This window comes from Phacochoerus africanus, chromosome 2 (assembly GCF_016906955.1).
Source record: "Phacochoerus africanus isolate WHEZ1 chromosome 2, ROS_Pafr_v1, whole genome shotgun sequence".
Classification (NCBI taxonomy): domain Eukaryota; kingdom Metazoa; phylum Chordata; class Mammalia; order Artiodactyla; family Suidae; genus Phacochoerus; species Phacochoerus africanus.
Genome location: NC_062545.1, coordinates 270,818,343 through 270,845,715, shown reverse-complemented (window position 1 = coordinate 270,845,715; position 27,373 = coordinate 270,818,343). Strand labels below are relative to the sequence as shown.

Genomic DNA, 27,373 nt, shown 5'->3' with positions numbered 1-27,373 from the left:
CGGACAGCCAGGGACAGAGCAGGGAGGGAACACTGTGCTTCTCCTAGTAGCCTGCGGTCTTCCACGTCCACTGGGTCCGGGCCCCCACCATTCCCGGTGCAGTGAAGGCCCCCTCCTGCCTTTCCCGGCTCTGTCCAAACGTCCCCTGCTTAGTACAAGCTTTCCCGCCTCCCCAGGCAGCATTCACCACCCCTTCCTCCAGGGGCCCCCTCTCTAAGGACTCTCCCCTCAGTCACATCCTTCTTGCCATGGGATTATCCTCACCATCCCTGTCTTTCCCTGGCTCTGTCCCGCGTGAGCCTGGAGATCCAGCAAGGTCTGGACCAGCTGAGTCCCCCTCCAATCCCTGGGCAGGGGAGGGGGTGGGGGCAGTGACGGGGGCTGGCCCCAAGGAGGTGGGAGGGGAGAAAAGGCCGGAAGCCGATTTTTAGTGAGCTCAAGGGGGAAGGCCGGCTTTCCTGTGGTTGGTTGGTAGAATTCTTATTAATAACAAAGATAATAATGACTGCCGCAATAGCTATAAAGGAAACATTTCTTCGCTCTCTCCATTTTCCTTTTCTTTTTCTTTCTTTTTTTTTTTGAGTGACAAGTTTTATGCTAAGTGACTCACATCCTCTTATGGTCGATCTTTCTGATGATCTGGAGAGGAGTAGTTGTACCCATTTTACAGGTAAAAAAAATTGAGGTTCTTCCTATAAAAGTGGATTGTGATGATCATTGTACAACTCTCAATGTAATAAATTCATTGAGTAATAAAAAAAATAAAAAAGAAATTGAGGTTCAGAAAGGTCTAAGGACTGGTCCAAGACAGCAGCTTGTAGTCATGGCATTAGGGAGGTCCTGGAGCCTGGCCCTCTGGGGTGCTGATTAAAGGTCTGTGGAAGTAAGTGGACCACTGAGAAATGTCACAGGGACGGTCCCTGGCTGAACACCTACGACGTGCCAGGCCTGCTCCTGGCACCCGGACCCCACCCACTCAGTGCCCCAGAGCCTTCTGGCTGGGTCTCCTCTGTGCTATCTGCCCCCTGGATCATGAACTCCCCAAGGGCAAGGCTTGCATCTGTCTGGCTCCCCTGGGCTCTCCAGGGCCCTGGCATGGAGGGGACTCCATTCGTGATTCTGAAATGCCATCTTTGAAGACTGGTCCATCCAGGTCTCTTGACAGAGCCCCATCACCACTGGGCAAGGAGGCTTTCCTGGTCTTGCTTGGTGCTCCACCATGGAGCCTTCTCGATGCCCCCTCAGAGTCCATCCCGCTGGCATCAGCTGCTTCTCTCCTGAGTGCCCCTGCACTCTTCAGCCCCAGCAAACCAGCTGTGATGATCCCACTCACCGTGGGCTCAGGTGTTGGCCCAGCCCTGTCTGAGCAGGGGTCCTTCTGGTTGGATGGGAGAGGGGTTGGGGTGGGCTTCCTTCCACTCTCCCTCCCTTCTGCAAATACTCATGAGCACCTGCCAGGTACCAGGCACTTTCCTGGGACATCACGAACAGCCACAGGAGGTGATCAGGCATCTCAGAGGCCAACTGGTGGTGTGGTTGAACTAAGCTGTGTGGTTTTGGACAGCTGACTTCCCCTTTCTGTGCCTCAGTTTCCAATCTCTGAAATGGGGAAAATAATAGGTCCTGCCTCATAGATTTGCATGGGTTTAATGAAGTAACTTGCATCCTTAATTCAGTGCCTATGCAGCATAAAGAAATACAAACTAAAGCCCTTCACCTCCGTTGTGCAGTTACGATGGTATGAAGAGAGGACCATATTGGGAGCAGACAAGTCTAGGAGAAGCGGGGAAGGGCTCTGCCTGCTTCCTGTCTCCAAGAGGTAGGTTCACCCACATCCTGAGGTTTTGGGGAGAGAGGAAGAACCCTGGGCCAGCCAGAGTCCCCGGGATGGGTCAGGCATCCTCCTGACCCTCCTCAGATCCACACATGCTGCCATGCCACCATCATCTGGAGTCATTCATTGATGTCACTCCATGCCAGGCAATGTGCCAGGCCGTGTGCAACAAGATGACAGACAGGCACAGCTTATTCATACATTCACCCAGCAGGCAGACACGAAGGACCTATGCAAGTGCCAGGCCCTGTGCTGGGCTTGGGGGTACCTGGGGCAGAGGTTCTCAGACCCCACTGCACCCAGCATCCTCAGGGCCAGCTGGGAATGGAGATTCACCTTGAGACTTAGAGTAGGAATCTGCGTGTTTCACAAGCCCTGCAAGACAGACCCAAGCCTTGGTGGGGGGGAAGGGGGTGCTGGTGGGGGAGGATGAAGCCGGGGAGACTCGGTGACACTGGTGACTCCTGCGCCAGGTCTTCAGAAGACTTTTCTAGAAGAAGATAGGTACAGAGGTCAGGGACATATCCTGCAGTCTGAGCAAGACCTAGATGTGGATAAGTGTCTGAAATGTGTGGGGAACAGCAGGTAAGCTGGTGGCTGAGCTCAGAGAAGAGGCAGGGCCTGACTGAGGAAAGCTTTGAAGGCCAAGCTGAGATCCAGGAGGAAGAAGCCACCTGAGAGCAAGCCTTGGGCCATTGGTAAAGAGGTTCGTGCAGGGCGGGTTCTAGCTCATGCCCTCCCAGCCCTCCCTCCCTTCCAAGAGCCCAGAGTCTGAGACTCAGGGACTGGGACCAGCTGCGGCCTTTGCGGGGCCCAGTGCAAGATGAAAAGGCAGGGCACTTGTCCCAAACATATTAAGAAGTTTAAGAGGGCAACAGCAGAGCATTAAACCGAGCACAGAGCCCTTCTAAGTGTAGGGTCCAGTGTGACTAAACAGTTAGCCTGCCCACAAAGCTGGACCTGTTGAGGCCCCAGCCAAGTGGGTCACCCCTGCCGTGTCCAGCCCTGAGTGCTCAGAACCTGGGGTTCCAGGCCATACCCTGGCCCCCTGGACTCTCCCTTTGCCCCATCCCCTCCCCTTAGCCCTCAGAGTTGGCTTGAACCTGTCCCCTCTCCAGTCCCCTCCACTGCCCTCGCCTCCAAGGTGGCAGCAGCCTCTCCCAGCCTGTCTCCAGTCTCCAATCCTGTGCGTGCGCTGCCAGTGTCATCTCCATAAAGTGCTGCTCCAGTCCTGTCACTCCCCTGCCCAATAACCTTCAATGGCTCCCTCCTGCCTACAGGCTAAGATCCAAATGCCGTTGCATAGCTACTGGCCCCCGCCCCCCTCTGCAGCCCCAGGTCCCAGCAGCCCCTAGGCAGTCCCTCCAGCCAGGCCTCACTGTCTCAGCCCACTTTCCTTGACCCACCAGTTTAACTCCTAATATTCCTGCTACCAGTGCTCCTACCTGGAATGCCCTCTCCGAATCCTCCTTGGTGCCAGCCTCTCATTTCACAGGCACCTGCCCAAGGTGACCCTGCACACAGACTCCTGCTGTCTTATGTGATTCACCAGACCCTTGTCCATGGTCCTTCTCAATAACAAAAAAATAGCTCACATCTACCGGTATGGCTCTTTGTATACATCAGCTCATTTAATACAGCAGCCCTAGAAGCTGGGCTTTTTTTTGTTTTTTTTTAATCCCTGTTTTACCAACAAGGGAACAGTGGTTCAGAGAAGCTGAGGAGCTTGCCAAGGGTCAACAGCTAGAAAGAGGCTGAACCTGGAATCCAGCCCAGGCAGTCTATTCCCTTACGGCTTCTTTCAGTACTAACTGAGCACCTGCTATGTGTCATGCCCTGTTCTAGCTGAGGCATGGTGCATACAAAGAACTCTGGCAAAGAGACTGCCCGGCACATACAACCAAAGCCAGACATGTTCAGACTCAACACAAAGGACTATGGGAGCATCAGTGACAATATCAGCAAGAGCCATGCACCCAACAGGAGACCCTTTCAACTGCTGTCACTAGCAAGTCTCATCATTACTCTAAGCCAAGTGTGTGGTTCTCAGTAGACTCTGAAGGAACTGAGGCACAGACGGGTAAAGCACCTAACCCAAGGTCACACAGCCAGTAAGTGGCAGAGCCCAGATCGCATCTGAACCATGGCGTTCCAAAGCACTGGCATCTCTTCTTTGCCTGGCTAAGAATCTCAAGTTCTCAGCCTCCCAGGGAATGAGTTCTGGGGTCACAAAATCAGAGAAGAGGCCAACATTCCCAGGGACAGGGACTGTGCTGGCATGACATCTGCTTACCTCTGCTCCTGCCCCACTACCTCCGTTTAGCCCAGGAGCTCTCTGAGGATAGGGTGGGTCGGCCCCAGCCTGGCCCAGCCCAGCGGACCTGGCCCAGCCTAGCGGACCTAGCTGAGCAACTAAAAGGCCCCCAAGCTGGGTTCCTGGTCATTAGCTGCCCAGATGCACCAGTCTCTTCCCTAATACCCCTCCTGACTTCCTGCCACTGAGCAGTTACCAAGCAGAGCTCATGGTTGATTCTGTGATACTCTCTGTGCCCTGGGGCAAGAGGTTTCCTTTTACAAGTTATTATTACTATTAGTATCATTACTGTTATTTTAATTTAAATCTCTGACATTTGGGGAGATGCTTCTCTGCAGCCACGAGAGCATGTCTGTGGGAGGATGGCACCTCGGGGACTGGCTTGAACTCTGGCCACGTGGGACAGCTGGACCAGTGGGCAGCCTGCTCCATCCTCCTCCAGGGGTCTGCCGCTGCTCACTTATCAGGCTGACATCCCACAGCGGGGCCGCCGCCCTGCCCGCCCCTCCGGCTCCAGGCCTGCCGACTGGAACCAGACCGGGGAGGGGTGGGCGGGCAGGGGCATGTGGGAGGGGGCCGAGCCCTCACCGCAGGCCCCTTTGCAGTTCAAAGTGACAGGCTCAGGCGGCTGTCCCCTTCAAAAGGCAGCAGAGCCTGCCTGGAGCTGCTGTACGACAGCCTGATCCTAGAAGGCAGGGCCAGAGTAAAGCCAGCCCTGGGAGAACTGGCAGAGCACCCATCCATGGGCTGGTCTTGCTCCCCTGTCCCCTTACCCAGAGCAGGAGGGCACGCCCTGGCCAGCTCCCTCTTGCAGGGTGACACTGGGAAAATCACCTTCCCTCTGGGACCCTCCCTGCTGTCATTGTGTATTTGCCAAGCAATCAGAAGGCACTGGGAGATGGTCATGCATGATGCTGACAATGCTGATGATGAAGATGATGAGTCAGACGCCCTGCCTGAGAAACACCGCCCCAAAGCCAGTATACCGGAGTGGCATCCTCATCGGCTGCCTGCTAGCTCTGTGACCCAGGGCAAGTCACTTAAGCTTTCTGTGCCCCGGTTTCCCCATGTGAGGGGGAGGCTAGGATGGGATGACGCCATGCCCTCTCAGCATGAGGCAGGTCACAGACACGCTTCTCCCCTTGGTGGCAAGATACACCCCACCTACTACTGCCAGGACAGTTGTTCAGCCCAAATGCGACCCACCAAAAAGGTTGGTCCGCGTGCTCCCCCTATCCCAGGCCCCTCAAGGCTCAAGAGTGGTCACGTCTTGGCATGTGCAGATGCTGGCTCTGTGCCGGTACAGCTCCCCACTGGCTGTGTGACCTTGGGTGTGTGGCTTCATTTCTCTGAGCCTCAGTCCTGTTACCTGGAAACACGGGTAAACAACAGAGCTTTTAGGAACTCTAAGATCTGGGGTGCCGAGGGCTTAGCCCTAAGCCTAGACACAACATATGCCCAGGATATGTGGTAGCTCTTCTCATCATTACCTGATGCTGCATGACCTTGGGAAAATGCACCTCTCAGGTCAAGGTTGCAAAATGGGAAATGATAATAATAATACCTGCCCAGGGCAGTGAGAAGATTCAAGGAGCCAGTCCCCTTGGAACCTTTACCACAGGCAGCACACAACGAACCCTGGCCTTATGAAGCATTCATTCAACAAATAGCCTTGGGCTCTGGTGGCAGAGCATGGAACCCAGCAAGGGGCCAGAACCTGCCTCCCAAAGGATCACTGAAAGTTTGCTCCTGACAGAACGCCTGGGCTCCAATCCCAGTTCTGCTCACTAGCTGTGTGGCCTTGGGCAAGTTACTCAACTTCTCGGTGCCCCTTGCCTCATCCGAAAATGAAAATAATAATAGCGCCTATGTCCTATCGTCGGAAAGAATATGAGGCGCTTAGAGCAGCGCCTGACAAACCACAATTGTCCAACAAGCATCAGCGGTGATTGTTATTGCGGCTGCTGTTCTTGTGTGCTGTCCGGGCTGGGCCTGCCAATCGGCAAGCCCCCCTGCAGCCAGGCCCCCTTCTGTAGCTCACAAGCTTGGGATGTGACAGCTCCTGAGAGGCTCCCCGAGTACCCTGCAGAACGGAGGCTTCTGTGGGCTTCCTCCCTGGGCTGTTTCCCCAGCAGCTGGAATACAGAAAAAAAAAGCTCCCAGCCTGCTGGGCTTGTCAAAGCAGGGCCAGATTTACTAGAACCAGGTTTGGACGGTAATTTTGCGGTCATAACAACTATTTTCTTTACGTACTGCTATGGAAAGGGGAACCCCCAGCTTAAAAAAAAAAAAAAAAAAAAGAACCTAATTGAAGACACCATCAAGAGTAAATATGCTGGAGTTTTTAATAAAAACATGATGGAGGAAAACATTCAAAGCTCAATAATCAGAAGCAATTTGCGTTGTGAGCAGAGATGTGTCATTCCCACTCCCCACCCCCTTGGCTGTGCGGGACTGGCTCCGGGGCTGGCAACTTTAGACCTATGGCAAAAATAATGAACAGCGGCGAGCCTTGGAGATAGGCTGAAAAATATCCTGGAAAAGAAAAACATATGCCAAAGAGTGTGGTGCAAAAGTCATATTTCATGCCTGACTTTAGAGAATGTTAATAAGGATTAGAACCATACTCCAACAGAACAACTATCAGTCAAGGCGGGTAATTAATTTTGCTTCAGATCTCTGCTTGGGAAAATGAAAGCGGTAAGTGTTATTTCACAGCATAGAGATTCCACCGCACTAGAACAAGTCAAAGAACTTCCAAAGCCATGTCCTGATCCCAGCTGAGAGAAACCTGGCTGTTGCCGGCGGTCTCTCCTGATCTGTTGCCATGTAGATTTGGGGATCTTTTCCGAATCGTAACAGTATCAAACTCTTTTTTTTATTTCAAGATTGGTTAATAAATATGATTAAGATAACACATCCCAAACCACATGTCCTCTGCTCGGCCTCCAACATGTGGAGGACAGATGTGTCTTCCGTGCACAGATGACCCAGCCGGCTGCTCCCCCGAGGCAGGGACCCTGGGAGACGGAGCCCTGAGAAGTCCGGGCAGCCCAGTGGCCCTCTGTGGCCCTGCCTAGGCTGCTGGCCTCCCGGTGACCTGTGGCAGAGGAAGAGCCAAGCCCAGGGTGTCTGAGAGTCAGACGCTTGGAGGATGGAGAGAAGGTGGGATGTGGCACTGCGCCCACCCAGCTCTTGTCCCTCAAGATGCCACTTTAGAAGATAAAATCCCCCCACCCACATAACCCCACACTATCCAGAAAGCTCGCAATATCAATTCATCATGGAGGCCTGTTAACCCCCTCTCAGGCCCCAGAATTGAAGGACCTTCCCCTCCTAGTGACCTCAGCCCGGAGGGACAGACTAAGTCACTGAGAAAGCCAGAGTCTGGAACAGGGTTCGAGGAAGAGTTGTGGAGCTGCCTCGTAGATCCCTAACCTGGCAGCAGGCCAGACTGAGGTTCCTGCCTGTTCTGCTACAACCAAGTAAGATCTGGGGCAAGTCCTGGCCATTATCTGGGCCTCCGTGTTCGATTTCTACAAGGATCTTGAGGAGCCCTTCAGCTGGGACATTCTAAACCAGCCCAAGGTCCCAGTGGTGGGTGTGGCCCTGCCACACCCTCTCTGAGGTCAGTGAAGAGGTCCCCGGAGGTCTCAGGGAAAGCCAGGTCCTGGAGAGCAGGGCTGGGAGGCCTGGGCGTGCTGGTGTCCACAGCAGGACTCCAGCTCTGGGGGGAGGGGCAGCAGGCTCAGGGCCAAGGCTAGCGTGGGTAAGCACCCCTCCCACCCCAAACCAAATAGGGCCCTACCGCCAAAGCAAGGCTCTGGGCCAAGGTATGAGTGAGACTCTGTCCCAGCTTCCCCTTAGGGCTGGGAGGGAGAAAGGAGTTAGCCCAGGCCAGTCAGAGGGCTGAGCAGGCAGAGGGAGGAAGGGCGTTCTACCTTAGTGGTAGAATGAATGAAGGAGGAAGGAATGCCAGAGGGAGGTGGACGCTCCCCAAACCCGTCACAGCAAGCAGGTCGAGGACAGGGTGGCTCCGGGAGAGGAAAAAGGCTACTAGAAGTCCCTTGGGGAGGGGCAGTTTGACCTGGATGAGCCCCAGATGCTAGAGGGCAGAGGCAGGAGGGTCTCCGTTCCCCAACCTCAGAGGCCACTCCAGACAGACGGAGGTCAGGCCCCACCTGAGCTGCTGGGGTCAGGACAGCCTGCTGGAAGAACCCTGTCACTGTCTGCCTCACCCGCTTGCAGCCCGGGCCCACTGGCCATTGACCGCTCGTGCCTTGGCCTCCCTGGAAGACCCCAGGCCTCTTCCCTGCCGAGGAGCCCAGGCCATGGGGCAGACACTGCGAGCCTGGGGCTGGCCCGGCCGGGCTGATATGAACCATCTGCGTTGTCTTAGGCCGCCCCTCTGCCCACTGTCCCTCTGAACTCGGCCGGTTCCCGCGGGCCGTTTGATGCCTCGCAGGGTCACAGACCCCCGCACACAAATCACCGCCGCGGGGCTGGGGGTGGGGCGGAGGCGCTGAAACCTAATCCGCAAAGTTTGCTCTGCTGCCGGCTCCCTCCTTCCCTCACTCGCTCGACCACCACCCCCCCTTTCCAAACAAGGCTTATTTTTCTTGCCAAAAAGACAAAGTTGGTATCAAGTGTTTGGAGGGAGAAAGTCTCTCCTTCACCCGCCCGACTGAGCCCTGGACTGACTGCCGAGGGGGCTCCGTGAGAGCACAGGCGGGAGGTGAGCTCTGGGCTCCCAAGTCCTCAGGTCCCCTTCCCTGCTTAGTAGCCACAGCCCCGACTGTTCCTGTTCCTGCCCTGTCCCCCTGGCTGTCCCCTGCCCAGATGGGGCTCCTTCCATGGGGCTCTCTGTCCCAGAGTGGCCAGAGATGGAAGCATCACTTCCTGCCCCCTCTCCCTCCCCATAAAACAGCCCTTGCCTGTCGCTTTTACGAGGTGACATCCTGCTCTCAGCCCGATCCTCCCCACACCCGGAGCCTGGGCTCGAGAGGGAGGAGACTGCGTGCAGTCAGGCGTCTTCAGAGCGCTCCTGGGGTGCTCAGGGGTCCCCAGGAGGCTGCCCCAGAGCACAACCTAAGAGCTTTAAAAGGAGGCCCAGAAGCCAGCTATATCAGAGACAAATCCCTCCAAAGTCCCCCTCCAGCTCCTTGACTCTGGGGCTCTGATCCTAGAAGCCAGAGCAGGAGGTCTCTGGCTTGCTCCTCTGGAGGGGTGCAGAGCAGGGCCCTGGGGGCACACGGGTTTCACTTGCTGGGTGATGGTTTTGCTTTTGGTTTTTTTCAGCCTGTGCAGCAACCTGGAGCCTTGCATGGTGGCTTCTCAGAGGCCCTGAGGCTTCCCACTGTGGCCAGAGGCTTACGCTGCCGCTGCCCGGGGCTCAAGCCCGGGTGCTCAAGTCCCAGCCTGAGGCGCCTGCTGCAGAACTGGAGTTCTAGCTGTCGGAGCAGGCAGCCCGGACTCAGGCAGGGCGGCACGTCGAGGGCTCGTTCTGTGGACCTGGCTGGATCTGCACGGCCAGAGCACCACGGGAAAGATCTGCACACCGTGCAGGGGTGGCGGTGGTGGCAAGAATAAAGGCGCCACTGGCCCGGTGCAGAAGCAGGTTTCCGCGGGGGTCGAACAAAGGAATTCGCCCTCGAAGAAAGGGGCCGAGCGGGCAACCGGGAATGGTCAGCCCTGAGACTCGCAGGAGCACCAGCGTGGATACCTCAGTCCCGGGCATCTGACGAAATCTGCCCCTCGGAGGACCCCAGCCTGGCATCTCCATTCTGCCTCTTATTGCTTCTCAATGGGGATGGAGGGCATGCACTGCCCAAGGCCACTTTTCTTGGGAAAGGGGGACAGATGGGGTCTTTGCTCTCTGTCAGCAGAGGCAAAAATTCCCACCAACCTGTATCCTTTGGTCCTGGGGCCCTTGCCCCCATTTCCCAGAAGCTGACAATTGAGGCTCCCACAAAGCAACCCCTTCCCCCTCCTTTGCTGCAACGCTCGGGAGACCCAAGAGCGCTGGGAGACACTAGGCACTGGGGGGCCACAGGGCTAGAGCCCCCCTCCTCCCTCCACCCTCGGAAGGGGTGGAGGGGACACGGTTGTAAGGTGCTCGGCTTCTTTTCTCTGCTTGACATGAATAAGGGGATTAGGACGGCAAGTTTCCGTCGTTCACTCCGTCGGACAAAGGGCCCCGCGGTTTGAGCGGCGCAGCCTCTGATTAAACGACAGAGCCCTGTCACTCAGCACCATCCTAGGTACTTGTGTTCCTGACATAATCTTATTAGAAGATAAAACCGGGTGAAATCCTTTTCATAATGAAAAGTTACATTTAATGGCTGGACTCGCCCCCCACTCCCTCCCCAGATCTTGCTCACCTCCCCCCGTTGCTGTTGGATATGGCTCGCCTGTAATTGGCATTTAAAGCACCAAGTCCGGGAGAAAAACGGGGTTTAGGGTTTTTGTAATCCCCCTAAACTGTCTTTGTTCGAAATCTCCACAGATACAAGTCTGTTAAGAGTAAATATTTGTGGATTGATACAACCCCATTTCCCCCCTGCAAACTAAATCTGAAAAAAATCCGCCCTCCCGCCGCGCTGCGGGGCCGGGGACAGGAGGGAGGGGGCTGGGTCGGCCCCGGGGTCCGCGCCGGGAACTCGGGCGATCCCTCGCCGCCTCCACAAGCTGAGGGGCTCTGCACACATCTCAGGCGGGAAAACGGTCTTAGACTCTTTTTTCAATTTTCTATTCCCTCGATAAACAAACCTCTCAATCTCTCTGCTTTGGGGCCTGCCCGAGGGGGTCGGCTGGAGGGCTTGGGGAGGGGCGAGGGCTTTGCTCATTCCGAATGAAAACGCGAACTCCTTTCCGCCAGCCTTGCTCCCTTCCAGCGGGTTTAAAGTGGCTCCGAGGGGACTCTTGAGCCGCGGGAGGCCCCGCCCGGCAGGGCTCCCTGAGTGCAGCCCAGGAGAACGCCCGGAGCCACCAAGGGCCTCCGCAGCGCGAAGGAGCCCGAAGGCTGCCGCAGGGGCCCCGGGCTCCAGCCCAGCCCGTCCCGGGGATCGGATTCCTTCATAAATCAGCGGCTGGGTGAAAGGGCTGCGCTTTAGAAAGGGCAGGACCGTGTGCGCGTATTAGAGCGCGCGGTTCCCAAATCCGGGCTAAACCCCTGGTGACACCGAAATTCATCAACCACCGCTGGCGCCCGAGGTTCGGCCAAGGAGCCCGGGAGCCGATGAGCCTGTGCACCCCAGCTGCCCCACTCGCGGGTAAGGGAGGATGAGGAGCAGGAACCCTCGGAAAGGTGGGCCTGGAGGAGAACATGAGTGGAAACGCTGAGAGCCGCCCTACCCGGGGCGCCTGGGGGCGGGGGGCAGGGAGGGCAGCGAAGGAGGCTCACCGCGGAGAGAGGCAGTTATTCTAACCTTTTCCCATCTCTAGCAAGGGCTGGCCTTACTGGGGGCATTCTGGAGGGAGAAGGCAGCGACCCACCCAACTCTACCCCTTCCAACCTCCCGCCGTGCCACCCCCACCTCCCGCCCTCTGGGCTGGGCACTCTCGGGAGCACCAGTGTCCAGACCTGGAATCTGGAGCTTTCAGAAGGTCAAGTGTGAGGGCCTGGGGGTCCCATTGGCTTTGGGAGTTAGACCTGCTTGGGAAAGAATCTGCTACAGAGTAACTGGACCTGGGGAAAAGTTACTTAACTCCCTCAGTCTGGGTTTTCTCACCTGTTATCGGGAGCAAAAAAGGTCAGTGCACATCCAAGCTACTCAAGAAATGCCAACTCCTCTCCTTCTAGATGCGCTGCTCTGGCCTGCCCTCGGGGGCTAGTAAGGCTCTGCTCCTGCCACTTCACATCCACACTGGCCACGCTCAAGAGTTTGTTGGGAAAAATTGGGGACACACGTGCCACAGTAGTAATGGGGGTCCATCCACAGTCTGCTGACTGCCTGCCTCCAAGGACCAGTTTCTGACAGCCAGAGCTACCCCATCCCTTTAGCAAGAAAGAAACTCTGAGCACCAGTCCACACCCAGGTGGAGAGCAAGAAGGTGGGCAAGGCCCCTCCAGGAGGCGTGTTTAGGAGGCTACACTGTCTGGGCCTCCCACGCAGGGCAGACAATACATTCCTGCCAGGCAGGGAGCCTCCAGCTTACTTCCCAGGCAGGCAGGAAGGAAACGTAGGTTGACTGAGTGCCGAATGTGGCCTGGCACCTTTGAGTTTGTTTGGCTTTCCTCAAAGCAACCCTGTGAGATTGGAATTAGCACCCCTATTTCACAGAGAAAGCAACTGAGTCTCAAGAAGAGCCATCAGCTTTCTAAATGCACTTGACCTGTGGCACTGGGGAGCTGGAGACATTCTCCATCCTGGATCTGTAACTGCAGGCTACTCTTTGCTTTGAGAAAACGTGCCCCGCTCAGAGGGCTCTCCTTTTGAATGAAGGAGGTGGCCCCGGACCTCTCCATCTCCACAGGCTTGGGCCACTCCAGGCCTGGGCCAGCGCCCACACCCGAGCAGCCCAGTAACTATGGCAATTCAGGAGTCACATGACAACAGTCACTGAGTCCCGGAGGAAAGAAAGAGAGAGGCAGGAGTGGGGGGAACAGCAGTCACACCCAGCTCAGACCCCAGTGCTGCTCCTCCCCTCTCACCGTCCTTGCTGCTGCAGGGCCAGCAGAGGCATCCCGGGGCGGGCGGGGGGACCCTGGCCGCCCTGTGATCCAGCACGCTTGCCATCTTCCTCACCTAGCCGAGTGCTCGGTGGTCTCCTCCCTCCTGCCTGGCCCAGGTGGGCACCTCTGATGCTCTAGGCAGCCTTTAGAGCCCTCCCTGGCTCACAACCACCTCACATTTCCTGAGGAAACCTTCTATAACACGGCCAGCCAGGAGGCAAACATTGTTGTTTCTTCTGGAACCAGATTCCAGGCACCGGGAGTTTCCCCCCAGTTCACCAAGTGCCAGGCCAGCCAGGTGCTCTGCCATCGGCAGGCATACTTGGTCTGGGCCTGACGCCTCTCACTTGAGACAAGGCCCCCTCCCCCCACAATGTGCTCACACAGCCCCCAGACCCCGAAAGTGCCCCCACCTCCCTTCAGGGCCCCAGGGTCCACCAGGCAGGTCCAGTGCTGCCAGTCAAGGCGCTGAAGAGAAATGGATACAACAGTGCCCCGGGAGAAACAAAGGAAGGGCCAGTGAGGAAATTTATTTGTACTGATCAGGCGAAGCAAAGGTAAAGGGCAGCGAGGAAGTGCTGTCAGCCAGGCCTGAAACCCAAGAAAGTTGCCATTCAGAGCCCAGTGGCCACTTAGACCCCCTCCACCCCGACGCCACAGTAGTTAAAGCAAACACAGGCCCTTCACTGCCCTGTCAGTTACACCTTCCCCCCAAAATTACACAAACTTTGAAAGATTTTTCTGAGAGAAGATGGATGCTTCAGGAGACTTGAGGTCAAGGCTAGGCTGTTTAAAGTATATTATTAACAAATAAACATTTACGGCAAAAAAAAAGAGAGAAAAGGAGAAAAACCCTATAGGCCACCGGGGAGCCAAATCATGTTGCTTTTGGCTTCAAATGACAGGAGACATTTATGACATGAATGGAGAACACCAGCCGGTCGATGAAATGGCAAACGTCTGCCACTTGGCTTCCTCTGCCTTCGTGAATCAACTTTTTCAAATATGGTTTTCCCCCTGGCCCTCCCCTCACCACCGCTGCCTCCCCACTTCTGACTGCAGTGGCAATAAATATATATAATTTTGGTTTTGCTCTCTGCTGCCATCAGCACAGAGTCTGGGGCTGGCGAGGGCTGGGTCAACCAGAGAGCCAAGGGCCTTGGGTCCTCCTGCACCCCCAGCTCACACGGGCCTTGGATGAGTGGACCATCCCTCTCTTCCTCCCTCCCCTAGAGCTGAGGCCTGACTGTGGTGTCCAACAAATTGCAAGTTATAACTCATGTCATTGAGCATATCCTCCATTCCTCCGCCTAACTAATGCCAAAACAGCACAGGGTGGTTGTGTGTGTGTGTGTGTGTGTGTGTGTGTGTGTGTGTGTGTGTGTGTGTGTGTGCGTGTTTTCTGTTTAAAAAATCTCACAGCTGCTGGGTAGAGGAAGTTCTCTGGGGAAGCACTGCCAGCTCTTCATGGACCAAGACACATCCCTAGACTGGAGGATCCTTCCGACTGCCTGCGCTGGTGTTTCTCACCTTTTGAACCTCATCTTCTGAGAAACATACAGCTCTCTGGAGCTCTCCCTCATACACCCCCTCTTCTGGATCTCCCCTCCAGCCTTGGAGATGTTGGTTGAGCTTATTTTCTGCCATTTGAATCACAAAAGCAATGAACATGAACAGTTTTCCAAATATTAAATTATATTATTGAGCATGCTTTTCCAAGCTATCCGCAGACCTGGGAAATTCCGATTGTCCCCCAGTGGAAAGATCTTTGCCTTAGCCCAGCTGCCACCCCTCATGAAGAAACAGGCCAGCACACCAGGCCCACCCTGCTGCCTGCCCTTCCTGATAATGCACAGTTGGCATCTTTCACCCACATAATCAGAAGCTTTTCTGCCTCTCTGGAGGTGCAGGAGACGATACTGGATCTCATGGAGTATGGAACATTTAGTGAAGGCCCCCCAAATCCAAATCCTCACAACCACGCTGAGAAATTATATCACCCCCCCCCCCAACTCTGCTCACAGAGAACCTAGGGCTCAGAGATGGGCAGCCACTTGGCTAAGACCACACAGCTGCTGAGTCCAGGGGCTGGGAGGTGAACCCAGGTCTGTCTCTTAGTGTCTCACTCAGGCAAAGGGGATGTTTTCCCAGGGGTGCCTCTTACCTTCCTGCATAGAAGGCTTAAGGCAACCCCAGCTTGCCAGCTGCCTCTCTCTTTGGCATGGAACCCATGGGCAGTTGGGTGTGTGGCCTTGGAGACAAGGCATTCCTTGACACGCTGATGGCGACAAAGTAATAACAATAATTTCCAGAGAATTAAGAACATGCCAGGCAAGATATACCAGGTCCACTGGGGCATGCTGATTAGATTCCTTCTAAGATACTTCACCCCACGTAGGTATGTCCCCCATTTTATAGAAGAGGCTCAGGTGGGTGTCAGGGGCCTGTGGTCCTAAGCCTGACTCCAATGGACAGATGGGAGGGAGCTGAGGGGCACAGATCACATACCCCAGAGGAGAACCTCACAGCCCGCTTCCCCCACTGGAGAAAAACCCAGCAAACAAATTAGGCTACACCAGCCCAGAGCCTGGGGAATAGAGGGTGAGCCAGGAGTCAGCTGTGAATAATGCCTTCCTTCAGCAGCGGAGAACTTCGGCCTCAGGAAGGCCTTGGCTTACCCTTCCGCCTGCAGCCACGGGAGGGAGGTTTAAATGCAGAGGCCGCCTCCCAGGGGCCAGAGGGTCCCCAGACTTGGGCTGGCAGAGGGAGCCCTTCAGCCCTCAGACCTCCAGGGAGAGCACTACAGAGTCCTTCTGACCAGGAGCGCTGGCCCTTCCTTCCAAGGAAATCCATTTCCAGGACAGGGCCTCTACCCCAGGCTGTGGGCAGGGGTGTCTGCAGCTCTGAATTAGTCTGATGGAGGCCATGCCAGCTGGGGTTCCCACTGCTGGAGGGGCTGCTGCTAGAAGCTGGCACCCTGCAGTAGGACCTAAGGGAGACCTCGTGAGCTGGGAGCAGCAGCCCCCAGAAGGCTGAGGCCTGACTTTGCTCTCCCCCTGCGCCACACCCGCGTTCTGAGGAGAGGTGAGCTTCCCAGGAAGGCCTTTCCCGGTGTAAACACTTCCCAGGAAAGGAATGTGCTGGGAAGAGCAGCGCTGAGCCACTGGAGCCGAAGCCAGCTGGGGTAAATTTAGGGGAAACAAAAAAAAAATCACCCCGGGACTCACACGGCTTTTTGCGAAACTCGGTCAAAGCCTCGCTGCCCCACTCCTGCGGCAGTGGGCGCATCCTACCTGGGCAGGCCAGGCCAAGGGCACCGCGCGGGCTCTGCGGCGGCCGAGAGGCGAGGCGGCCCGGGCAGGCCCGGGGGCGGAAGGGCGCCGCCAGCCAGGGTCGCCGAGGTGGGCGCGCGGCCCGGGCAGGCGCCCCGCGTCTCCGGCGCACGCAGGCTCCCGCTCGCACCCCGACGAGGCGCGGGTCGCCAGACCTGGGAAGCCGGCTTCCAAGCCATTAGGCTCCATTTTGTGACAGATTTTTGGACGCTTCCCACCGACCCTCCCCCCTTCCGGAGCCTCCTCCCGGAATCCACCACCTCCTCGGATAGAAAGACAGAAACCCTTTCCAGACGAGCGACAGACGGCAAGAAAGGAGTTACGTAACTCTGTGTGGCTAAGCGGCGAGAGGAAAAAACGAGGAGGGGGTTATGTGGTCTTCTTTTTCCCCCCCGTGGGTTCTCCGGCGGAGGAAGGAGAGCAGGGTGTGTGATGCTGGGTTTGGAGGCCGCGCTTCCTCCCGGTTTCTAACCGGGTTTTCGGGCCCAGAAGGAGCTCAGGCTGCCGAGGGGCCAGAACCACGGGCGCAGGAGAACCAGCCGATGGTCCCCCTCCCCCACCCGCTGAAGGAGGCCCCCCCCCCCCAAAAAAAACAAGGACTGGGAAAAAGGAGCCTTCCGAATTTTGCGTGAAAATGCCCACATGCGTGGCCCGCGCTCCTATGCAGCCCAGGACTCGCGGGTGGGTTTTATCAAATGCTATTAAAGGCGCCCGAACGTCAATTAATCACCCCTGTGGTGCGTAAAATAACGTTGTGCTCTGGGCGGCCTAGATCTTTAAACCAAATCGAAAGGAGGAAGAGACGCTTAATAAAAATAGCAATCTCTTTCCAAGGACCGAGCCCAGCAGCTCCTCGCGAGGACGAAGAAACATTTTTCAAAAGTTATTGGTGGGGGGGGTTGTTAATTTCCCAATACCGCTGACGCACAGACTCCGCAAAATCGAGAAGGCACGTTTCTGCGCCCACTTGCCTGGATTCTTTTCTGAAAAGCATTTGCGCACAGATGCAATAAATATGCATCTGCAGCCCTCAAAGAAAAAATACATCGTGAAATACATTTTTATTGTGCAAAGAACATCGCTTCCCAGTGAGCCCCTGCCTGCCTTTTGCACTGGCTCTCTGGGAGAAAAGTTGATGCCAGATCCATGAGGTATTTGTCCCCAGGTCTGTCTTGATAACAACTCCTCTTCAGCCGTTTGAACCGGTCCACCTAATGCAGATACCTACTTGGTGTTACGTGAAGAAAGACGGGGTGTGAGAGGAGGAGGGCATTGTGAGCGGTGTGAATAATGGGTGTCTGCCATCCGCACGACCTAGACTCCGGGGAGATTCGCCCTGATCCAAAATTCACTTGAAAACATACCCTAACTGCACGGAGGGAGAAAGCTCTTTGGAGCCTTTTTTCTTTTTTAAACAAATATACTCTCGGCAAAGCAAGAGCTGATGTTCAGTTGTTTTGGAAAATGAGGGAGTTGGCCGTTCAGTTCTAAGGGATCATCCAGTTCCAATTTTGTGACTTTATAATTTTGTGCTCTAAAGAACCATCCTCTCCTTGTTTTAAAGAAAAGCTCTATAAATGACTGGGCATGGGGATGAGAGAATAGGTACGTATGCACAAGAGACTGGAAAGAATATTTACAATATGGAAACAAAATTTTCCCCCAAAGAAACCTGCACAAATAATTCAGAGGCCCATTTCCAGTTTTCTGGGCCTCCAGCCCCCACATGTTAAGTCATTCGGGCTGAGCTGAAAGGTAGTGGCACTGCCAGAGCCGAGCTCCCGGTCTGGGAGGCAGAGCAAGGTGAGCGGTGCAGGACAGCAGGGTATGGGCTGGAGGCCCGTGAACCCTGCTGAGAAGCCAGTCCAGGGGCCAGCCCAAAGCCTTCTGCCCCATCTACCCTAAACTTCCTCCTCATTTTACTTATGTTGCTCTATGCCTGCCTGTGGCTGAGCTGACTGGTGGCCTCACCTTCTCCTGGAACTGGAATCGAATCAGTCCAGGGCGTAGCACAAACTGGATCAATGGCAGTGTGCCTAATCTGGGATGCGCCAAACAGAGGGGGAGGCCTCTGGGACCCCAGAAGAGACTGAACAAGGTTCCAATTGCTGCCTGCAGAGCCCCCCAGCTGGCAGGAGGAGCTAGGCACAAAAAGGAGCTCCTGCTGCACCCCCGCCCCTCGCCCTGACCAGGGAAGCAGAAGTCAGAGAAGGTGCTAGCATAGGGCTCATCCAGAGCTTTTCCCAGTAGAACCCGATGCCCTCTCAAGTGCTCTGCCCTTCAGTGCCACCAATTTCCCCCTCTCAGCCTTGCAGCTGGAGAGGCAGGGCAGGGGCACCCCCAGCTGCTCCCCTTCCCATCAGGGCCTGGATTTAGGGACAGTTCCTGGGCAGAGCAGGTAGGCTTCATTCACTACTAAGCACTGGCAGCCTAGCCTGTTCCCAGAGGCTTAGGCACACACAGCCCCCTCTGAGCCCTGAACCACCTGAGAAGCCTACCCACCCTGCAGCCCCATGTGAAATGGTTTTCCAGGCTTCACCAGGAAGTTCTCACAGACACCCACTTGTCTCCGAACTGCTGCTCTAGGGATCCCCATACCCCTCTTTCTGCTGGGCTCCTCTCTGCCTCCCTCTTCATCATATTGCCAGACACAAAACCCAGAGGATCAAAAGAAAAAAATTCGGAATCTGCTCTTATCTGCCCAGAGCCCCCTGCCAGACACACCGAGTCGCAGCTAAAACAAAAGTCAGCAGGTAGGGCTCGGCCCAAAGTCCCTGACCTCAGCCCTGAGGCTTAGGCAGCACCAAAGCAGAGCAGGCCATCCCTGCCCAACATGTACACATGGCAAGAAAGAAAGCTGCTGGGGAAGGCTGACTTGGTCAGTTTCTCACCCCATGGGAAGCCCGGATTGTGGTTTGCCACCTCTTAAGGTCCTCTTCCTAGACAGCTTCCAGCCAACAATAATTATAAGTGCAAAATTCCCGCATGGAACGGTCTGGGGAGGATGCATAGCCTTTTCTCTCCATCAGGGACTGAAAGTGCAGCAGCCAGTGAGCCTAGAGGGAAGGGGGCAGCCCCCACTACTCCAGCAGTTCACCCCCACCCCCAGCACTCCACCTCCTTTCTTCAGGAATCCCAAACAGCCACAGACCCTGCCTTTGGGCCAGGGAAGCACACTGCCAGGGCCCCGCTCCCTAAAGCACTGCTTTCGTTTGAAAATCAATTCCTGCAGGCCTCCGTGGAGCCAGGCCTTGTCCCACGACCGCAGCATCTTATTCTCAGTCGGACCTGGGCCTTGTCCCTCAACCCAACTAAGCTGCCCAGCGCAGGTTTCCCGGACAAAGGATGGCAACTAGAGGCTGCCCGAGGCTCCCAGCCACCCTACCAGGGTTGGCGGGGCTGAGATGGTTCTGCCCTGCCGGGAGGTCGGAAACCACGGAGTTCTCAGAGCTGAGGGGCCCAGCGGCGCGCGACGCTGGCGGCAGGGCTGACACGGGCCGGACCTGGCAGGGGGGCGGCCGGGCTCGAGTGCCGGCGGCGGCGGGGAAGGAGTGGGACGAGAGGCGCTTACTGTTGGTAGTCTTGTTTGCAGTACAGTTTCCGATCCCGGAAGTAGCAGCTGGTGGTGAGGGCTTGCTGACACGCCGCGCACTGCAAGCACTCCTCGTGCCAGGACGACTCGTTGACTCGCATCAGGAAGCGGTCGGAGATGGGCCGCTGGCAGCCCTCGCAGACGGCGGGATGCGGGCAGTCGGAGCCTGCAGCGCACAGGGCGAGAGCCCGGCCGTCAGCGCCGACCAGCCTGGCTCAGCGTCCGGGTCGCGCGGTGCCGCAGTCCCGGCCCCAAAGGCGAGAGCAGCCGGGGAGCGCCGCCCGCCGCCTGCGCTTCCCCGGCCGCCGCACCGGGGGCCGGACAGCCTTGCTGGTTCGTCCCAGTCGGCGGACTCCGGCGCGGAGAGGCCGCGGGCTTCGAGCCTTGGCTCGGCGCTGCGCTCTCCCCTTCTCCGGAGATCCAGCGCTTGGTGTTAACACACAGGAGAACCGCGCGGCGCAGCCGGCTGGGACCGGGGCAGGCGAGGTGAGGCTGGGGCGCTGGCTGACACGCCCCACCGTGGCGTTCGTTGTCTTCTGTCCCCCATCTCCCCAAAAGGTGTGCTTTGGGTGACCCAGAGCATAGCTTCCTTTTCGAGATTCCCCCTCCCTAAGTGACCTGGCATCACTCCCGAGCTTGCCAAGGTGACTACTTGGGTCCTCCATCACTCCTGCCACCCACCTCCTACCTCTTGCCCGAAGTGGCAGCTCTAGAACCGAGGACCGGTGAGGATGGGGGTGGCAGCTGGAGCTGCCCTGTCCTCCCTATTCCTAGGTGGTGTCCCTGCGTACTTCTGTCCCCTCAGGATGCCTTCCTAGGCGAGCGTGCTACCCCTCTGGTGATCACTCCAGGAGTCTTGTCGCCCACGCCCCCATGTTCTGCAAACCAGTCCCTTTATCGGTTGGCCTGGACGCTTGTGTCCACCTCTGGACGAGGCCCCTGTCCCCTGCCCGTGACCACTCGGGCGTTCCGACCCCGCACTCACCCAGCAGCACCCCCAGAGTAGCGGGCCCGGGGCGCAGGGCGTGCTCCTCCATCTTGATGCCGTCCAACATCTTAGCGCAGTCCGTCTGCCCGCGGGGGAAGCACCTCTCCAGCGATTCGGGACCTGTTGCTATATCCATGGGACGCGGGGCGCGCTGCGGGCCCCGCCAGCCAGGGTGCTCGCCCTCCCGCCCGCCTGCCCGCTTGCCGCCGCGGCCCCGGAGCCGGGGAGGCGCGGCCCCCGCGGGGTCGGGGCTGCGGCTGGGGCCGCGGGCTGCCCCCGGCGAGCGCGGAGTGGCGACGCGCTGGCCCCGGGCCCCGGCGTCGTGCGGGCGGGCCGGGGCGGCTGCGAGTCCGCGCCGCGCTGTCGCGGGCACTCGTAGCCACGCGCGCCGGCTCCTCTGTCACCTGCTTGTCAGCCCCGGAGCCGGGCTACGGCGGCGGCGGCAGACGGAGCCGCGGGGAGGAGACGGCGGCGGCGGTGGCTGTGGCGGCGGCGGCGGCGGCGGCGGCGGGCGGGGGAGGGGGCGGGGGTGCAGGGGCGGCCCCGCGGGCTGGGGGGGCGCGGGAGGCACAGCGGGGTCCCGGGCGGGGCGCAGCGGGCCGCGGGGCTCGAGGCGCGCACCCCGCACTACTCCAGTGCCATGGTGCGCCCGAGGAGCCGCTCGGTTTAGAGCTGGGGCTGACGGCGGAGGGATACTCCGGCCGGGAGCCGCCTCACCCCTCCTCAAACTTCCTGACATTTGAACTCATTGGTGCGCCTCGTATCCCTGCGCCGGGATGAGCCGGCGGCTCCACGTCAAATAGTGCCGTCGCTGCCCCCCCACCCCGCGGGAGGGCTCCCCGCGCCCCGGGCTTGCGCCCCGCGACGCGTCTGGCCCCGAACGCGGGCCTGGGCGCCCCGGCCAGGCCGAGCGCCCCCCTGGCCCCTCGCAGAAGTTTGGGTCGCCTTCGAAACAAATCCTTCTGCCCCACCCCCTTGAAAAATTGATTTGGGAGTTGGGGAATGAAGGCTTTCTTTTTTTCTTTCTTGCCTTCTTTATTATTAATATTTTGCAAAGCTTCAGCGCTAAGAGGAGTGGCCCCGAGCGAGGGAGGCCAGACTGCGCGGACGGCGGGAAGCGCAGCGGCTCCACCAGGGGACGGCGCCGGCCGAGAGTGGCCGCCTGGGGACCCCGACTGTCGGCCGAGGTAGGTCGCACCGGGCTGAGTTGGCGTCCCCCGGGTGGCGGCGCCTTCCCGGAGCCGTTTTGGTCCGTGGAGAGGGCTGGTTGCTGGGACTGGGGGACGGGGACGGGGACGGGCGAGAGGGGAGGGCTACTGGCCCAGGACTTGCCAAAGGGGACTTTTACTCGGGGAGAGGGAGATTGAGACCCACATTTGGGGTGGGGGTCTGGGAAAGCTTCAGGAATGACCGAGATGGGGCGGAGGTGTGAACGAAGATCCCGGAGGGGTCCCGGGATTGTGGATGGGCAGGCGAGAAAGGTGAGGCCTGGGTTCGGGCGAGGTGGGGTTTGAGAGGATTAGGTGTGAGAAAAGATCCCGGGAAGGGGTAGAGGCAATGGACGAGAACCTGGCCTCACAGAATTGGGAGTGAGAGGCATGGGTAGCGGGTAGTGGTCCCAGGTCGAGGACGTCATGTGTTCCGCTGCTCAAAGGAAATCGAATTGACCGCTGGGATAGACGACCTTTGGTGGCAGAGGGACCCGGCTGGCAGTCGGTAGGCCGCGCTTGGCAGGGACAGGTCCCCGGCCAGCCTGGGCAAAGTGGGCCTCGGCACTGGGGAACGAAGGGCTGGCGAGACCGAGAGGCTGATTCGGGTGCCCACCAGGCCTGGCACCCATAGGGCCCGTGACCCGCGCTCCGTGCGCAGGCCGCTGTGTCGCGGTGCAGGGAATGGCGCCCAGGCCAGCTGTGTCTTCGGCCTCCGGGGTCCCAGTGGAGGCGCGGCTCCCCCGGAAGGGGGTTGGGCAATGTGGCCCCGGGGCAGGCGCAGGTTGACCCCCGCAAGCCGCTGTGGGGAGGCCCCGGCCCCTCCGGGAGCGGAGCACCCGCGCGGAGCGGGGCGGGGGCGGAGGGCAAGGGAGGCGGGTCCCCTGACCCCGCTGGAGGCGAGAGGGCGGATCGGATTTGGAGCCTGCGGGAGGCTTGGTCAGAAGTGGCCCCCTGTATCGCGGGGCCCCGCGGAGGGGCCCGGCTTTGTGGAGGATTAGAGGCTCCCGCCCCACCCCAATACCTGCGTGTGTGTCGGTGGGTATCTGTGTGTGTCTGTGCGTGTCGATGCTCCAGCCTCTGAGGCTCTTGTGTGTCTGTACGCCCGTGTCTCTGTGCATATCCAGTTTTTCTGCGTCCCTGAGACTTTCTGGGCTGAGTGTGTGAATCTGTGTCTGATTCCCCTGAATCCGTGTATGTGTGGGTGGGTGCAAATCTGCTGGGCCTTCCATCCCTCCGTATCTTCCGTGTTTTTGTAGGTCTTTGTATGTGTCCCTGTGTCTGTCACTCTATACGGGTGCCGAGGTTCTTTGTATGTCTCTCCTCCTGCGTGTAATGTCTGGGATCCTTTTCTGTATCTTCGTGTCACTTTTGTGTGTCTATATGTACCTTTGAGTTTCCGGATGATTCTGTGTGCTTGGATGCCTCAGAGTTGTGTGTGTATGTGTATGTGTGTTCATCTCTACGTATTTCTTGGCGTCTTTGTGTGTCTGTATCCAGGACGGTGGAGAAGTGGAAGTTTCTCGCACATGCCCTTGGTCCCCGATCCTTGCGCCGCCTGGAACCCCAAGCCTCGAGCTCCGAGGTTGGACTTGGGCCCGGGCCCGGGCCACCCTCTCCCGGCATTTGGGGCAGGGAAGCAGTAGCCGCCGGGAGAAGCCGGGCGGACAAGGCTCGGGCGCGCAGAGCCGGGCGGCACAGAGCCAGGCGCAGGGCCGGTGGACCGACCGGGCGCATTCTGCCCTCTGCTGGCAACGCTGCGTTCCTGCACCTGCTGTCGGGCGACTGCCTGTAGGCAAGAGGGTCCCGGTTCCAGGCCCAGACCCTCTTCTTGAGAGCGCGCTTAGGAATCCTCTTCCATCACAGGCCCACCCCAGATTCCACATTCCCAGTACAGCGTTCCCTCCTCCTCCTGTCCCACTCCCCACCTTCCCGTGCCGAGCCTCTTCTCCATACTCCTTCCGTTTGGCGAATGGGGGTCTTTTGTGACCCGGGCTCTGAGGCTTCTTTGACCCTCTAGCCGGCGTTCAGAGTCGAGCTGGGACTTCCGTCTGTGCCCAGGGTCGCGTTCCCGGGCCGCCCGAAGGCTGGGTTCCAGACAGGAGGGCATGCGGCAGGTCTCCCCTCGGATACCAGGGCTCATCTCTTCTGGGGTGCGCAGAATCTTGGCACGTCACTCCGTGCCCCTGCCGGCGTCACAGCCCACACCACCCGGTTCAACATTCGGAGGGCTGAGGGCGGTGCTCAGAGCTGCTCGAAGCTGCCAAGAAGCGACCAGACCCAGACAGCTGCTCTCCCAGGTCTGCGAGTGGGGCTGCTCAGTCCACAAACCTGGGGGGGGGGGTCCTCTCTTCGTTCTTGCCACTCACTACATTAATCCTACCCGCCCCGCCCCGCTCCGGATCACCCCATAGGTCCTATTCCTTGCCCTTTGTCCCCACTCCCTGGGTCCCTTGTTCCCCCAGCTGAGTCAGCTGGCGGTCCCGGCTCCTCCGCAAAGGCGCGCAGAGGCCCCCAGATCTCTTTCAAGCACAATCGTGGCTCCTGCGCCTCCCCGCCGCTTCCCCTGCTGAAAACGTGGCAAACTGGAGGGCAGTAACCGGGCCTAGGCCCGAAGTGGAGTACTGTTTGTAGCGACGGCCAGCGACTTCTTGCTCCGCGGAATTGGAGCCCTTGCGATCCCCGACCCACGACGCCGGCGGCGGCTCACACCTGGGCACTCCGGCCGATCCGGGTTTCTCTCTGGCTCGGACTAAAGCGCTAGAAACAGCTGCAGATTTTCTCCACCAAACGAAAGACCGAGTCGGCTGTAAAAAGCAAGAACCGAGGCGGAAGCTCTGCGGCGGGAGTCCTAGCTCCCCCAGTTCTGCGGTCGCCCCATCTCTGAGCCCTTCCCTGTTCCTCCTTGCTCCTCTCCTTAGGGCTTTGATCTCCGGGCGCCTGCCTGCTCTACCAGCCGCCAGGAGCACGACTGATGACCCCCTCTGCCTGCAACAGAGCGCTGTCCATCCTCCCCGAGCCGTGCTTCTGTCCAGAGCCAGCCACGGGGTCCCCTTCCAGTTTACAGTCCCAGCTGGAAGTGAGAATCCTGGGCAGGGGTAGAGTACAGGGTGCAGCATGAAGGCACCGCGGTTCCATCCAGCCAGGAGGGAGAGTCGGCTGCCAGAGCGCCCAGATCGTCCTGCGAGGCTCGCCGACCGTTGGTTGGCCTTGGATATACTCAGATCCACGGGGATGCAGCCAGTCAGGACCAGCGCCATCCCCAAACCAAGGCCCAGGCAGGGGGATGCTATTCCCAGGACTGTAGCCTAAGGTCCTGAGACCTGGATGCTCAGGAAGTGGAGGCAGCCTGGCACAGGAAGAGGCTGAGTGTCCAAGCCTTTAGAGCCTAGGGTGACCACGCTTTCCTCCTTGAATCCCTGCTGTACTTGACCACAGGACAAGTGGGTCAAAGCCTCAGGCCTGGTCTCAGCTGATAGACGGATTTCGGTGATAAGTAGTCCCATCACCTTCTCACAGCCGGGGATTCCTGTATGTGCTGGGAGCTCGGAGCCCCTGAGCTCCGGGGAAGTGCACAGAGAGGAATGAATGGGGAGGGCCACGCTGGAGTCCTTCCGACTCAGGGCTGGGAGCAGGTTCTCACTCTGCCGTGCATCTCGGGTTTTCTAGGCTGAGGGGGCAGGGGAGAGGATTTTAGTCAGAGTCACTGGTGAGGCATATTGTGGGGCTGTGAGGCCGTGTGTGTGTCTGTGTGCAGTGTGGGGACCACTCAGCCCTGGCAAAATCTTTCTGTCCTCCCTGCAGCCCAGCCCCACCCTCAGCCAGCTGGTGGGGTCTCTGGCCACAGACTCGTGACTTCTCCGCACAAGGTCTGGGCCATTAGTCATGGGATTTCTCCCCTGTGGGTCGGGAGATCAGGCTCCCTCAGATCCAAAGGCTGCTTTGAGCCCTCAGGGCAGCGCCCTGGCCAGGTGGCCCAGGGCTAGGGTCTTTCACTGGCCAGGCAGTGGTCAGAAGTGGGGTCAAGACGTGGTTCACGATCTGGGTATGGGACCTCTGCTCTCTGCCCTCTCTCTGTGCCGCAGCTTCCTCATCTGTAAACTGGGCATAATAGCCTGTGTTCCCACAGGGTTGCCGAGAGATTGAAAGTAAGTGCTCGCCACAGTGCCTGGCACATAGGAAGTCTCTGGCAGAGTATTTGGATGAAAGGGAGTCCCCAGGACTTGGGGACATCACAGCTGCCTCCCTCCAACCAGGGCCTGAGGGGAACCAGACACCACGCGCTGAGCTCAGCAATCTGTCTTTCTTTAGGGCAGGTCCAGGCAGCCGAGGGCTGGGCACTGGGGACCCCTGCCCCCAGGCAGTGGCCAGACGTCCAGCACAGACAGCCTCAGCCTTCGCTACTTGCTCCCGCTGTGGAGCCCAGGCGGGGGATATGTGAAAGGCAACAGAATTAGGGGCTTCAGCCCAATGCTTTGAAACCGACCACGTGGGACTCTCAAGGTGTGATTTATATTTATTTTTCAAAAGGCACTATCCTCAAGAATCTGCATTTCTTGCCAAATGGATGGGCTGGGCTATTTCATCAGCCCATCTAGAACCAGGAGCTTCCCCGACGGAGGACCTGAGCCAGAACAAAGAAAAGGCCAAGGACCATATTTGGAGCCATAAAAGCCCCATTAGGACACTAAGAATAACTCATAGAAAGACATTTTATATGAATTGGACACAAATTCCCCAAAGCAAGAAAGTTCATTGGTCTCCACCCTGAGGGTCCATGGCTGGGGAAGGGGGCTGGGTGTGATGCGGGGGCCAGCGCCCATCCTATTTGATCTTTATCTTAAATCCACTTCAAAAGCTGGGGATCGGTGGAGCTGGAGGTTTGCCTCTTCCTGTAATTATTTGGTGTCTAGTAAAGTTTTTATGAGTGTCTGTGCAAATAAATGCATTTGATGTGCATTCGTTTGAGCTAGTACCGCTTTGTATAGGAGGCGTGTGCATCTTCTGTTGGCCCTCAGAAAAGAATGAGAGTGAAAATAAAAATAAAACCAAGATATCTGGACCAGGCAGAGGGGTGGGTCCGAGGCAGTTGTACTGCTGATCACTGCCCCTCTGATGAGGGCCTGTGGGTACCACGGAGGCCACCAAATGAGTTTTCAGCCTCGGGTTTGCTGTGCGGATCTGCTCCGGGCTGGGAGCCAGGCTTGGTGAAATACCCATTCTAGGAAGGCTTTTTTGGGAAATAGAACTTGCCTCCTTTTGGTTACTGTCCTCTGAGTAGTCTTGGTAAAGTAAAATGAATAATAAATAAGGGTGAGCTTGGGGTGGGGGGTGTCGTGTTATCATGTAAGTGGTAGGGTAACTCCATGTCTCTGAAATTGGAGCTCAGCACAGTCTGGAGGCAGGGTGAATGGAGATGTGAACGGATAAG

General features: G+C 57.9%; 1 protein-coding gene and 1 long non-coding RNA gene across 3 annotated transcripts in view; one reads left to right on the top strand and one right to left on the bottom strand.

Annotated features, from left to right (window-relative positions):
* Nucleotides 1-20,927, bottom strand: part of LMX1B (LIM homeobox transcription factor 1 beta) — an 83,533-nt gene extending 62,606 nt beyond the window's left edge. For both annotated transcript variants that reach the window (XM_047768421.1, XM_047768422.1), the window contains exons 1-2: nucleotides 20,732-20,927; nucleotides 19,726-19,912 (exon numbers count right to left, since the gene is read on the bottom strand). In XM_047768421.1, coding sequence (XP_047624377.1) covers nucleotides 19,726-19,912; nucleotides 20,732-20,870 — 326 coding nt within the window. In that variant the 5' untranslated portion in view covers nucleotides 20,871-20,927. The remainder of the gene's footprint in view (nucleotides 1-19,725; nucleotides 19,913-20,731) is intronic.
* A 1,100-nt stretch (nucleotides 20,928-22,027) lies between these two features.
* On the top strand, nucleotides 22,028-26,901 carry LOC125120361 (uncharacterized). The gene is made up of 2 exons (XR_007133306.1): nucleotides 22,028-24,242; nucleotides 24,408-26,901. It is a non-coding gene; the product is annotated as an uncharacterized LOC125120361 (long non-coding RNA).
* The last annotated feature ends 472 nt before the right edge of the window (nucleotides 26,902-27,373 follow it).